This window comes from Enoplosus armatus, chromosome 18 (genome assembly GCF_043641665.1).
Source record: "Enoplosus armatus isolate fEnoArm2 chromosome 18, fEnoArm2.hap1, whole genome shotgun sequence".
In the NCBI taxonomy this organism is placed as follows: domain Eukaryota; kingdom Metazoa; phylum Chordata; class Actinopteri; order Centrarchiformes; family Enoplosidae; genus Enoplosus; species Enoplosus armatus.
The window spans coordinates 21,187,782-21,203,145 of NC_092197.1; the positions used below are offsets into that span (position 1 = coordinate 21,187,782).

The window sequence follows — 15,364 nt, forward strand, 5'->3', positions numbered from 1 at the left end:
TGACTCAAGCAAGTTTCAAATCTCGGGAAGCTGATTTTCATACAGTCAAAACCAGATTTGGCCCCGATGAACACCCATTCCTCCATGGAATATTACATGGCCCCAGGGTTGCTGCGTGGAAATTCAATTAAGCACAAATTATTTTAGGAATATGCACCATGTAAGATCAATATCAGCTGAAATGATGATGGTAATAAATCAACAGTTTGACACAGAGCCACCTCAAGTTCCTCATTTCAGTTGATATTGTGCTTCAGTAGTGTGCATTCTCAAACAAATGAATACCACAACCCAAATGCCACACAGTGAACCTGAGAATGTGAGGGGCCTTGGGGGCCACAGGCTCCTGTAGGAGTTTCCCACTTGGTAATCCAGCTTTGGCAAAAACTAGTGGCAGAAACCAGTGGCTGATTTGGAAAAAAAAACCTACATCGAAACATCTTATGCTAGTTTTCAGTAGTAATGTAAACTGACTCAAGTGTGATATTAAATGTCAATAAACTATCAATGACCTCTTCCTTTGAGTCATTGATAGTTGACCCAAAGGTCTTTTTCAGTGAAAAAGAACACTGAACTTTACAATATCGAATGGAAATATTACAGAATCTCATAACAGTGCTGCAGGAATGAGCCCTGAAACTCGGACATGAGTCAGCTTCCTGTTCCCTAGTCTCGAAGTCAACGGTTTTTTTTGAATGGGTTTTTGGTTAGATGCTTGAAATAAGGCCTGTGGGTAACGCAAGCTTAAGATGCCTCTTTAAAAAGGCGGATAAAGTGGCTAAATGAGACTACAAAGGTTGTCTGGGTCGTCTTCATGCCGAACACGGAAAGCCATCTACTCACTAGTCTGCCTTTACGACCTCGTAGCGTCAGCCACAACCACTAGCTAGATCAGGTCAAGCTAAAAGGAAAGGCTTTTGTAGAAGAGGTGAGCATGCAAACTCGAAGTACAAGCTGGAAGCTTTGTGGGGGCGACGTCAAAGTAATGCGACCATGGTATAGTTCGTTTATAGCCTAAGGTTGGCTTTTCACTCCTGGCGATTCCATTTATACTTCAAAAATGATAAAAGTGGTGTTCATTAGTGAAGATTATCTTGCTGAACAAAACGTGTAAGCATCATAAACTTTTGTTTTGCCACAGAGCTTATTTTCTGCAATAATCCAAAATCCCATGGAAAAATCCCATTGGCTTTTTGTCGAGGGAACCAGGGAGATGCTTCTGAGTTGGCCTACAAAAATACGTCATCCCTGCAACACTCTATGCAATCGCATGACATAAAATAATAAAATGGATACTGCATCATTCCTAATAGAAGGCGAGCAAATATATGCACATCACATGTAGGTTCAAGGGTAGTGAAATACAGAATCGATGAAAAGGTTGAGGCCCACATATTTTTCACTATCTCTCTTTAGTTAGTGATTTTTCCTTTGCCTATCGTCCATCTACCGTCCGTTGATAACTTGAAGACAATGAGGGATTCACCTCAGCCTACTGTCCGTACCCGAGTTTCAGTACTTTGCATATCAATCTTTATTATCATTACGTTGTCTTCATTCCCCACAAAACAAACTACCCACAAAAAATGTGACACCAATTTGCCAAATATTTAAAAAATATCAAATGTACAAGAAATCATTACCATAACCTCAAACAATTGGGAGATATACCTTCACTTCCTCTTGCCTTTCAATGCATTATTTACCCGTTCATGGTCTGCACGGACACACTAAACACAGACCATATCTCTCTGTCCCTCAGCTGGATTACAGTGGGCCTGGGACCCTAAAGAGCAACTCCACATTTAAGGTTTTTTTTTCCACACACTGTGCATAAAACCTGTCCCTAACTATGAAATAGGCAAGACTCCAAAGTCTATTACGTACGTACGAGTACTGAGTTTGAAGAATTGACTTGGACTGTTAGTAGTAAAGAGATGTCTGGAATCACCCCAGGTGGACTGGATGGTGAACCCCGCATGTCATCATATACATACATCTATAGACTATAGGTATATACGTTTTCATACTGAAACATCTGGACCAATCAAAACATTGGTTATATCAGTGCACAGGTGTAACGAGGAACGCAGTGAAAAGCTTCACATAATGGCCTCTAAGGAAACGCAGACCAGGCACTGAGTCCCTCAGAAGAAACTATACCATGAAGAATTCTTATTCTATATTAATTATATATAAATAAAATGTCTTTCCCAATTGTTTCCTACAGAGAGGCTCCACGGGTCAAAGGTCAGGATCCTCAACAGAGCCTCATGCAGCTGCAGGGATTGGTGTTGCTCAGTTTGAGGTGAGGATGAGCAGGTTTAATGTTCATATTAAAAGGAGTCAGCCACGGCAGCGGACTCCACCAGCTTCTGCTGCTTCAGCAGTGACAGCAGGTGACCTCATACACAGGCGCGCACGTGACAACACACACGGCAACCCCCCCTCCCGCCGCCCCCCGCACAAAGTAACAGACCCTGTAGGACACACTATCAGCATGTTAACCCGCAAATGAAGGCGGCGTCGTGTGCATTTTTACAGAAAAGATGACGGGGACGTGCAATGGAGGCAGGTTTTGCGTGGAAACGAAAAGCGCTGAGTCCGCAACTGACATTTAGCTAACTTCAGCAAAAGACGTATGGCTTTGTGTTTTCCTTTGTTCCCCAAACTTACTTACGCTGACTAGGTTACCTAACGTTAACCGAACTAGCTAACTAACTAACTCCCGGCTGTCAGTTTAGCGCAGTTCAGGCTGTAGCATCAGTTAAAGCCGTAAACGTTACCAGTCTGCAGTGAAGCGCTCCTTCCCACCGTCCTCAGCTCATCTCAGGTCCGCTGTGTCAGCGAATGTTTAAACCAGAAAGTCGGACTAACTAAGAAAAAAAACAACAAAAAAAAAACAACTGAAAACTCAAAATGACGTCCAAAAGAGAAATATACAGGAGAGCAGTTGACTGTCAGTGTCCGCAGGGCCGCTGGAGAGGAAGTGAGCTGCAGCCGAAGGTGTAGCCCTGCTGTCTTGTTGTTGTTAGTCTTCTTCTTCGTCTTCGTCTTCTTCTGCTGCTGCTGCTGCTGCTGCTGCTTCTTCTTCTTCTTCTTCTGGGGGTTTGCAAACAACGTCACGCTACATTACCGCCACCCCCTGACCTGGAATGCGCATCTACCGCACACTGCCTTTACTGAATGACTACATTCTAAATATATATACATATAATCATTATTATCTTATGTATTTGAACAGATGTTATTCCCTCATTTCATTGGACGACAGGTATGTAAGTGCACGTCATAAATGCTGAGGCCATAGTCTGAATAACATCAGGTTGAAGAGACTGTTGTATTTACTGGTTTGTCTTTTACTTTGCTTGGAAAATGGCATAGAAATGATGTGTATTATGTCTTACTTTTATAAATCCATTCAGTGCACCTTTACATTGTCGGGGGACTGTAGCCAGTGACTCTCTCAATAGATAATGCTGATCAAGAGACTGTTGATAAGGGCTGCTTCAGGAGCTGAGTGGGCGCTTTGGGGGTGGGGTATTTCTAAAATGTAGGCTGTCTGTATGTTAGTGTTCAAAACCTTTATTTAAGGATGAAGGAATTTACAGTTTCGTCATTAACTCTCCTGACTCACCTTACTTCCTTTTTTCTAACAATAACAAACCCATCTCCTGTTGTATAAATATATATAATATATAAATAACACCAGGGGCAGGAGCTTACACCTCTAATGGTGTTCCACCCCTCTCCCATCCCAAACGTTGTTGCACTCTTCAACTTTGATTGTTGGTTGCTCTGTCACAAACATTGGGGGTAACGCGCCAACAATGTCAGCAATGCAAGCAACAAAGGCAGCGAAGAAGAAGTGAGTTCCAGTGAACTACGGGCGTAAAGAATTAAGGATTTCAAAATCTGTTCCACATGTTTGGTAGACCTTGGGGATACACACACAGTGTGTTTTGATGAGCGACACTGTTAATGCTATACAGAAATACTACAGATTTGAACTCACGCTCTCGGAGACTGTTTGATTTCAGAGTGCCGTCTCTTGCTGCATCGGGGATGAATGTCAGGGTCTGAAACACATCCAGCCTTTTTAGGTCAGCATTTGTTACTGAGCCATAAAACACAAACCTGCGTTGAATAAGCACATCAATCCTTTATGATCCTTCAGTGACATATTAACTCCCCGTTCTACCATCTCATAACAATTAGCATTTAACTTGCCTACATTTTTGCTCAAGTGCTGCGGATGTGGACCTCAATTTTCGCTGCTGTATTCTTTATTCTACTGCTGCCTCTTGAAATGTCTTTCTCTCCGAAATGCCTGGCATCAACACACTGTTATAATGATAGGACAGGTAAAAACAGATAATAATACTGGGGGGGGGGGGGGCCTTAAGTAACAGTGAAACAAGCATGCCTCTGATCCACATGTGGAAGTGGATCACTTTCAAATTCTGTATGTAAAGAAGTATTCAGATTCTTGACTTGAGCAAAAGTAGAAATACCACTCTGTAAATGTACTGTACTACCAAAGTGAAAGCACATAACTATTATCAACTAAATGTACTTCCAGTTTCAAGTTTGGATTATTATTACTGATGCATTCATGTGGGAGCGACATTTGAATATTGCGCCCGGTTGAGGGGGAACTAATTTAATTTAATAATTAACTTAACTTTATGTACTGTTGGGTGATTGGATCTATAACTGTGCAATTATGAACCGGTCATATGTTTGTACGTAAAAGCAGAAGCTGCAGGGTAACCACTATCTACAGCTGTAAAATACATTTAGATTTTTAACAACAGTGGAGCTCTATGGCACAGAGGAAGAAGATATATCAGCCTGTGAAACACACACAGGACTTGTTAGTAGATATATTCACTGCTGGTGTGAGTCTGAACGATGAGATTTGCTGACAAGAAGAAAGATATAACATGCCACCCAATGTGTACTTTAAGTGTGACAACACTTCACTGTGCTTCATTATATGAACCATACTAAAGACTCATCATTAGGCCCTAACACATGCATATTTTCTGTCAGTGTTTTCTCTGTCCCCATCCTTCCTTCCTCACTCACTCAATTCTGGGTGATTTGACAAAATGAAGCAGTATAAAACGATGCCTGGTCTTGAATAAGTGGGCGACATATTTCATGACCAAGTAGAAGCTTTCTTTACAGCTCAGCAGAAGAACACTGTTAACGGCCTACAGATGCGTGCAAGATCGTGTCTAGAGTCTAAAAATGGAAAGCAAATAAAAGCATTGATAATCCTGTAAAACATTTAATGAACAACATAAAGAGAAAGAAAGATGATTAATACAACCAATAAACATACATTTCGTTTTCCAAATTCTTTTCCAGCAACAATCAGCACAAAGTTCTCCAAACTCAAACAACTGTGACCTTTCAAAGACTATATTGATGTCCTATAACTCTGCTACATGTAAAAGGATTCAACACATAAACATCTGAAGAATTAAGAGTACAAAATGATGTCATTAGATTGTCTACAGATCTTTTAGACCTTTTTCACAAAGGCAGTGTAACTATAAATAGACATGACATTTGGGATACTGTTGTTTTACGTTGCCTTTATGATAATGGCCAGTTTCCAAATTGGATCGTTCTTCTCTGGGCCACAAACAGGCTCAGCCTGGTCCTGGTTCTGTGGAGGCTGTTAATGATATTTACTAGTTAGACTTCACTGTTTGTGATCAGGTAGGATGTCTGCCACCTACTATTCTAGTCTTCAGTTGGAAATTCCCAGATAACAGATTGTAAGAACAACCTCCACGTGTTCCAGTGATGTAGCTCAGAAAAAACAGGAAGGAAGAACATGGACAGCGCCCGAGTTAAATGCTCCTTCCCAACAAACCAACACTAAACGTATGTCTGGTAGGATAATCAACAGGGTGACGTTAACGTGTGCTCAAGTTTGCAGCGAATGCTGACATGCGGTCAGATTCCTGCTTCGTACACCAGAGTTGGAATACTAATAACTCGAAGGGCTGTTGCATTTTAACAAATAGAAAGTTGGAATTTCCGACATCTTTGGGAAGCAGCACTATTCGAGAACAGCAGTAGGACATCAATTTTCTCTTTTTTTTTTTCTTCTTCTGATAATTCCTCTTGGCATGCATTCAGCTGGGGTCCATAGAAGCACCTTTATATAATGTAACATAGCACCATTTTTTCATATAGTTTTCCTATTATACTGGGACCCAACCATTGGCATGCATACACTCTAAAATCTTTATTTTCTTGGTTACCATTTCTAAACGTAGCATCGTTTCAAACGTTACAAGGCAAGTAATGAATATTCATACAGTACTTTACATGTAGAAGATGAACAAATACAGTACACATTAAAGAAAGTGCTAGAGTACAAAACCTCCTTGTTTTTTAAGTCTTACGCTACAGGACTATAGGACACACCAATGTATTACATTACATTTATCTAAATATACACCTTTTCACATTTTCATTATTCACTTCAGTTCATTTTTAAATGATTACCAAACATCTACACCTCTACATTTCCCACTCCAAAACTCTGATGGTGAACAGAAGGCAAAACAAAACAGCAAACCAGAAGGTCTTCTTCAGTATGCATACATTCACATCACTCTACCTGCACAACCACAGAGATACACGTACTTTGTCAAGGTGAGTCCCACCTCTTTACTCTGAATGCTCAATGTTTGTGAAATGATCATTGTCATCCTGGATGTGACTATGCCCTCCAGACTTCTAGCGACAATCCTACGAGAACTAGTTTTCTGTTGGCTTTGACCAGTGGACCTTCTGGTCATTTCTATTTGCTAAAACAAAGCACATGAATCAAAATAAGCGCCCATACAGACAAACTGTAAAGGTGCTTTAAGGCGTCAGGGTTGGAAACATTAGATCTTTTGTTAACAGTCCAGATCTCCTTTCATCAAGTTGTTCATCAAAGTCCAACATCCTGTAGCCCTCCTCCTGTAGCTCTGTTGACTGTCCACTCAAAATGAGACTCAAAGGACCGTACCAGCAGTTTGTATGTGTGGTGAGTGACAACTCAAAGTCTGTCCTCTTGGTATCAAGCAGCTACTGTGACACTGAAGAGCAGCTGTGGTCAAAATACGGCTGAATGCACTGCCCCTTGTTGTGCTTTCACACTCCTGTGATGGCAGCTGGGATTCTGAAGCGCTGAAGTGTGGGTATTTAGAAACTACCGAGCCGTCAGAGGGACAGCGGAGAAGTGACCACTAGCTAGCTGCTAACTGCATCTCACGGTATTGAGCTGAGAGGTCATCTTGATTTTATGTCATGGGCTATATTCGAAACCGCCCGCTATACTAGCAGCGCATACTGATTCTGGCCAAAACGTAGCATGTTGTATGCCATATGCAAACAAAAGCAAAATATGTAGTCTACCTCGCATTACCCTGTCCCACAATGCAAAGCGCCGGCGGTGGATTTCACCACCGCCGTCAATGTCAACTTTCACTTATTTCACCTCTGCAGCCCGCCAAAAAGTTTTTAACAAATTTGTGGCAAGAAATGAGGAACGCAATTACTGGACCTTCACTCATATTAGATCTACAAGGCCTAATTTAAAAGTTTGCATGATTATTACTTCTGCTTTGCAAATCCGGAAACCGACAAAGCCTGGTCTAAGCATGGTCTTCTTTGGCGTGCGGAGGGCCGACCATCTCAAGACCTTGAGTGAGTGAAGCACCTGTTCTGAAATTTAAGTTTTGATCCCTTTTCTTTCTCCACTGTGAAATGTCATGAACCACAGCTGCTTTTCTGTGTCAGTGGGGGGGGATTACCAGTAGTTTCAATTCATGTCAGTGTGCCATGCCAACAAACGGCGATGCTTTATTTTACAGGTGCATCATTTCCGAATAATTTACCTCGGAGGTTCCTATGTCATTTGGCACCAATCGTAGGAGGAGAGGGTGTCAGTATCCAGATGACCTAAAGCACTTCATCTGGAGATAAAAACGGAAATGTTGCTAATAATCCCTCACTGCACAGGAAAACTGTGCGCACAGGAGGTCAAAGTGAGCTTGTTGACTGTGGACAGACAGGACGCTCCGGGTTGTCGCAGGTTCGGTTTGTAAAAGCATTTTGTTTTGATCACGTTTCGTTAGTGAAGCGTGGGTTTGGCTTAGCAAGTATCCCTACCCTTCATTCTGCGCAGTTGATTGCAAACAGCATCTTCGCCGTGATTTTTGGTCCCCTCAAGAGTCTGACCTTACAGAGGCCTCCACCTGGTGCTGAAACCAAGGTCTGGATCAGTAGAGCAACGCTGCCATGACAGCACGTTGCACGATGCTCGGACAGCAAGGGTTTAGGAGTAGCCTTTTGAATGCAAGAAGTTACCAAATTCATTTCATCCACGTTAGCTTTCCCGTTTTCAATATTCTGCGTCTGAGAACGCACTGTCAAAGCAAAAGAGCTGGAAATCAAACTACGGTCTGATGGTGTTCTTTAGAAGCAGCTCAGCAGTAACGTGAAGGATACATGATTTGTTGGTAATGGGATTTTTTTTAAAAAGCCCCAGGATGCCTCTTTAAGGGGAACAAAAAGCATAACAAATATGAATATGTTAAATACCCACTTTTTATTGTGCAAATAACGGCCTAACATTGTTATAAATACAGACAAAATCTTTTTTTTCTAAATCTTTTAGCTCTGCAGTGTTATTTCCAAATAATAAGGGTAATAACTCTCTATGAGGCTTCCACCTGACACCCAGTACATCAGAAAATGTGATGTTTTCCTCCTCAAACTGAACTCATTCTCTCTGGTCTCACGAACTGCTGTGAAATGAGCACAAAGCCGCGACATGAAGCGGCTACTCCCAACTCCACGGCCCTCACCAGCATGGAAACACTTGAACAGTCTGTGACACGAAGGTATGTCGTCATTTTGGTGGCAAGCCCAAACCTCCCATGAACAAACATTGAACCTTTTCATGTAAAGTGCAATGTCCTGTTTGTGCTCGGGGTGTTGGCTTTATCAGAATGAACGCATTTAACCTGTAATCTAATGTCAAACCACGCCGTAGCATAAACGCTGTGGCGCCATTTGTGGTGTGAAATTCAAAAGGATTCCTCGCGTCACTTCTCAGATGGTTTGGGTGTCATAACTATCTGTCCAGCACAGCTTGTAGAGGTTCACCGTTTAGCGTTAGCAGCAACAAAGGCCTGGTTTACTGACAGCAGGGCATTTTATGGATGTCCCCCGTCGGAGTACAAGACTTGGCCTGTTGAGCTGGTAAACTGTGCATTTGAAACTCACACAGGTGTCCTCAAGATGAAACCTGCATTTCAGATGTTGTGCTCATTTCACAAAATTCAGCTGAGACTTTAGCGTCTCAGTACATCTGACAATGATTATCTGACGTGGCCTTTGCATTGACGTACACAAGATGTTCACCTCCAGACTGTCGCCTCGGTGAGAGCCGCGTTTAACTGCGGCTCGTCAGATTCTATGAGCTGGGATCCATGATTGTCTCTTTACACCAAAGGCATGGATAGAAATGGTCCCTCTACGTCAACTGATTCCAAAGCAGCGGAACGAAAGTGCAGCTTTTATCTAAAGTGCTTTTTGGAGTGATATTTGGAATTGAAAAGACAGATGGCATTTAACCTTTTAAGAAATTCACGTTCCACTTTCAGGAGAAGGAATACCATGCCGCCATCAATGCTGAATCAAATCAATGCAAAGAATTGAGTATATATTCTAATTCCATCATCATTTTCAAAATAAATTGTGCTTTGAATTATACTTCCTACACTGCTTTATATAACTTTAGCCATTCATATGAAAATAAAACAACTCATTGAATCACTTACGTTCACGCCCTACACCACACAACAAACTCACCAAACCCAACTAACTCCTGTGCTTTTCACGCACCTAAAGGCATCACAACAATTGGCTGCCACCAGTACAAATCTTTAAACACAGATTTTTTTTTTTCTGAACAGTTTTTGCATTTTCTTCCTCCTACAGCAACACCAGTCATTTTAGTACATCTCAACTCCATTGAACTTTTGACAGCAGTCGTAGAGTTGCACTGAGACAAAAGGGCCCGACTCAGACGCCTCTGAGGCTCATGGTGATTCAAAATGTGGATCTGAGTTGCTGCTGTTCAGACACGGACCAGTCGGTCCAGGAGTGGACTAAAGATTATGACGGCCGCGCAAAGCTTTTTGAACCTCAGCGCTGCAGCTGCCAGCATCGGGCCAGCAACATGAGGAACACAGCAGGGCACCTCAGAGGGGAAATATATAAAATAAAGTGTTTTCTATGGCCACAGTTTGAAAACACTTCACAAACACAGTCAAGGTACAGCGTTCGTAAGGCCCTTTGGACTGAGCATTTTGGTGCCAGTCTCCGCGGGAAAACATATACTTTAAACGCAACAGGCACCGGAGCTCTGATTATAATATATAATCATTATGCTTTGATTTCACATGTCCTCTTTTTATTAGACTTTCTAATCATATTGTAGCAGATGCACCCGTTTTTAATCTCGTTTTTTAATGTTTGACGAGTGCGATGTTTAGTGGAATGCCCATTTTTTTCTTTACATCAGAAGACGGTTGTGAGCCCTTGATGTCGGTCCCCTCAGTGTCTGATCTTACAGAGACCTTGAATCACCTTGTCGTCTGAATTGGGCTCTTTGTCATCGGCGACCAGCAGGTCACATCCAGTACGCACAGAGCTCTATGTACAGCAAACTGCCATTCAAGCTCTAATGGAGAAGCAGCACTTCATGGATTTTTAGGGACTCACAGCCAAAAATAACACACAGGTAAGACATAGACCACTTCATCACTTACTCGTCAGTGGACGGTAAGGGAAAGGTAAAATACATGGTTCTGCAGAAAGGAGCACATTGGTCCAAAAGACAATCTAAAAGGCCTGTTGAGCAGGAAGTTGAGCCCTTTCTATGCCAACGCTCACCTAGCGAGCCAGTGAACCAATGAGCACTGAGGCGTTCACCGACATCAAGGTCCAGTTTTTATGTTTTTATGTCAAGTCGAAAACAGAAGAGGCCTGTAGATCCGAGCTGTCCTCTGTGGGGAATCAACAAAATGTCCATAGCACCACATATTTCAAAATCAAACTAATCATTTCCCCACACCTTAAGCGGCTACTGGTCTAATGTATGACATGAGGAAAGAACTTGTGTCGTAATCTCAAGTATAATTCTCAGCGTTCCAAGTATCCACAGGAGTTTTAAAGGCATCGCCACACAACTGCCACCGGGACGGTCTACATCAGTGGTACCACCACCAGTCTCAGGGCTCACGGGACGATCAACAGGGATAGAAAGCAGAAGAAATATGTGTTTTGTTCTGAGTGGTCACAAGCCAAAAGGTTCGGTACCACAGGACTCCTCCACAGCTGTGGGAGGAATAACTGACCATTATTAAAAAGTGGCACAGAATGCTGTGCCAGTGGAAAAACAAAACAGCTTTTCAGCGATGGATGTGTTTCAGTCGTCTGTCTACAGAACATGCACACTTACATGTGCGACCAGGGCCGTCTTTTTACGCTTTGGGGTCTATTTTCTCCGTTTTGTAGAGAAAATAGAGACCAGCGGATCCCAGCAGAACACATGTACAATACCTTTCCTCCAGCAGATAACGTGCAAATCAGAGCTATGATTGCAACATACTATAAATAAACTACAGCAACACACTTACCCATAAGAATCATGAGATCTACACATGGTTTCAGACAGCGGTCACTGTCTGCTGTCTCCTCTCTGTCTTCACCGGGTGTTTGGATAGTGAAGGGAGACATGTATAAATAAGATAAATTCATACAGCAATCTAGTTCGGCCTCAAGGCAATTCCTTTTCAAGTGTTTGAGGCTTCAAAGCACGTTAACGAATCAAATATTAGCATCTGAATGCGACTCAGCTCGATGAAACACAAAGCTGAATGTGACAAAGACCTAAGTGCCCGTGCTGGATATAATGATAAAAACTCTTCCGATTCAGTTTCGTCTCCGTCGCCAGCCTCGTTAACCACAGTAACCTGTTCGGTGCCCTCCTACTGACAGTAGCTCTGAGCTGGTGCGCTGCCAAAGATCAAATACGCTCAGTCTGGTCTGAAGGCTTATCAAGAACCAGGCCACCACACGGCTCTCCCTGTCCCGGCCGTCTCCAGGCTGCAAATCAGCACACCGCTACATGTTACACACACCACAGAGTACTCCACCTGCTCTAGTCATTTGCACGTGTTCGATTTGTCAGCGGCACTGCGGGAAAAGCTGTCATTGAAATGAATGAGGAAGCCTGCATCCATTTTTTTTCCCACAAAGCCTCCCCATCTACTGTGTGTGTGTGTGTGTGTGCTGCAGTATACTTGTTATTATTATTTATTATTATGATCAAACTGGCCCAGCACATCAGGCGTAACAGTGACTTCCTGCCAGCAGGGGGCCCCCCAAACAAGCAACGTCCATGTGTGAGGTCCTCTGTTCATTTTTAGTGGCGATGGAAATTTAAATTAGGAAAACGGTAGAATTTTTTTTCTTGATTTGCAAAACTAAACTGTGCTGACCACGTTAAGCTCATTTAGTGAACAGAAGTTCATTTTGTACTTTCAGTGATCAGTTGTGGTTGACAGTCGAAACAACTTTTCACCAGCTTTTGGGGTGGAGGGGGTGGGGAGGGTTCCCAGCTTGCCCACATCCCTAAGCGCAACTAGTGTCACCTTGCAATGAAACAAAGCTGTCATTTACAGTGAATGCTTCATTCTAAACCTATTGGAAGTCACTCTGGATGAAAGCGTCAGCTAAATAAATGTAATGTAATGTAAAAAGAGGAGGGGTGGGACGGGAGAGGAGGGGGGAGGAGTTCTGAAATTCTGGCCCGGGCCCCGGATAGTGCCGGGCATGAAATAAATAAAAGGCTCAAAGGAGCAGCTGAGTGTCTGCAGGCAGCGGGCTGAGGATGGACGGCTTCTTGGCAGGTTAACATGAGGAGTTTACAGCCCTTGTTAACGCGGGTGGGGAAGGGGGAGGGGGGGGGGGGCACTGCATGTAGAGTAGTGCTGCAGGGACACAGCACGTCTTTACTGAACCCTAACCTAACCCTAGAACACATGCAGAAGCACAGACAGCCTACTACCAAGGTCAGTCCTCCTCCTGCTCCTCACTGTCCTGCCGCCCGTCTGTCCGCTTCTCTTTGTGACACGAGAAGATCCGCCGCATCTCCTCCTCGTACCGGATGAAATTCTCCCCGAAGCGGGCCCAGGCTTTCAGGGGGACGGTGATGGTGTTTCTGTACGGCTGCCGCACTTCGCTAATCTTTAAGAAGACGCCATAGCGGTTAGACCCGACGTCGAAGTAAAACCTCTTGTTGTCCACCCGAAAGGACGCGGCCTCTGGAAGCTCGGGGCTGTCGTCGTGATTCCTAGACCCGGCTCGACCGCGGTCGTCGCCGTCTTCGTCGCCGTAGTCTTCAATGAGCTGCGAGAGCGCATCTCGGAACTCGATGAGCCCCTGCGCGGGCAGCACGATGGTCTGCTCGATGCCCTGGCCGTAGTAGCCCATCGTGCCGTGCCCTTTGCTGACAGTCTGCCGTATGCGGAGGAACCGGCCCCGCTGGTTCTCCTTCAGGTCCAGAAAGTACTTTCTGTTGTCTCTCTCGATGAATTCGCTCTTGAGGACGCGGTGGGCATGGTCGTCGGACACCGCAGAGCCGGTGGGAGACAGCGCCGCGTGCTGCTCCTGCGCTCTTCTGCGGGAGTCGTGCGCGCGGCCCTGGCCGTTGTTGCTGTGCTCCTCGAGCTGCGGAGGCGCCAGGGCCCCCCGCAGTCCGATACGGGCATAATAGTCTATGAAGTCTCCCAGGCAGTAGCGCAGAGCGGGGGCCATGGACATGGACAGCGTCAGCTTGCTCTTCCTGATGTTGTCGTGGCGGCCTCTGCCGATCCACACCTCGGCTATTTTCAGGAAGCGTCCGCGGACGCTCTGCTTCACGTCCAGGTAGAAGCGTTTCTTCTGGATGTCGACGCGTTTGGAGGCTAACTCCTGGATGTCACTGCCCTGCTGCTGGGATCCGGTCTGGACGTACTGCTGGGGATATGTGGGTCTCGGCAAAGAATCTGATGCAATCTTACCCCTGACTCTTTCCATCCCTCTGCAACATCCATCAGCCATCATGATTTATATTCCACAAAGCGATGCCCCCATCCCAGTGGGCGACTAGCAGACGAAGAAGGCAGCTTTATTCATGCAGCCGGCACAAGTTAGCAGCTGCCTCAAATGACCTAAAGATGGCAGCCAGTTTGGAGTCATCAGCTGATCGAGTCTCAGAGTTCCGAATAAAGGTCGAACTCGACGGTTTAGCCATTTCCACCGCAAACTCCCATCACCTATCTGCCTTACAGCTACCCCTTTCACGGAGGGAGTCGGGGAAGCAGCCAACCTGAAATGGGAGGAGGCGTCCAATAGCTACTACATGAACCCGATGAACCCACCCCCCCCCCTCCCCGTCCTGAGAATACCTCAGTTAAAGAGACACGATTTACACAGCGATCGCGGGCTGGAGTCCTCGCAGCCTCCCCGCGGCTGCTCCAGCTCATCTGCAGCCTTCTCCAACGCGCCCCCGATCCCACATCCTAGTCCTCACCTCAGCAACGGAAGGGTTGGGATAAAAATAAAAAAATGCACATCTGTTCGGATGGTGTTGGTCAAAAGTCGGACTTTGTCTCACAGCTAGAACACAATAAGTCAGAGTTGAGGCATTGTCTCATAATAAAGGACTTCAAATAAAAAATAAAACACAAAGGAAAAAAAACAAAAAAAGACTATGAGATACTGTCACAGAACTCTGTTAGTGTCATATGAGTCTGAGGCACAAGAAGCCAGCTGCCACTGATTACATGTAGAATGATATAGATATATACACAGAATGATAGTCATTCAAAGCCTTCCCCCAATGAATATACAAAATAGTGCACTGGGGTAGCCCACCAGGTATTTACCCCCAAGGTGCCGAGGTTAACTGCCCCGAAAGCTCCACATTCAGTGTGTCAGCTGGTTTGTGGGGGGGGGGATTTGTTGCAAATGAGTTTGGGAATACGTACCATCATCAGGTGAAGTGACACTGCTGTCTTGTTGTGAAAGTCTACAATGGTGTGTATTCCTAAATAAATTCGCACTGAAACGACCAGCAGACAGCTGGTCGACAGGGCATGTGTAGGCTGCGGAGCTTGCACTTGTTTGTTGCACTTACAGTTAAAAGGTCAAGACAGGGCAGGATCTACCATTAACAGAAGTCCTGCTGTAGGTTCGGTGGGCCATTTGAGGGACGATGGACTGGTAGTTT

General features: G+C 44.5%; 1 protein-coding gene across 1 annotated transcript; it reads right to left on the reverse strand.

Annotated features, from left to right (window-relative positions):
- Positions 1-13,158: 13,158 nt before the first annotated feature.
- purg (purine-rich element binding protein G) lies at positions 13,159-14,199 on the reverse strand. The gene has a single exon (XM_070924758.1). It carries the CDS (start codon positions 14,194-14,196, stop codon positions 13,165-13,167), a length of 1,032 nt encoding a protein of 343 aa, XP_070780859.1. The 5' UTR covers positions 14,197-14,199; the 3' UTR covers positions 13,159-13,164.
- Positions 14,200-15,364: the final 1,165 nt, after the last annotated feature.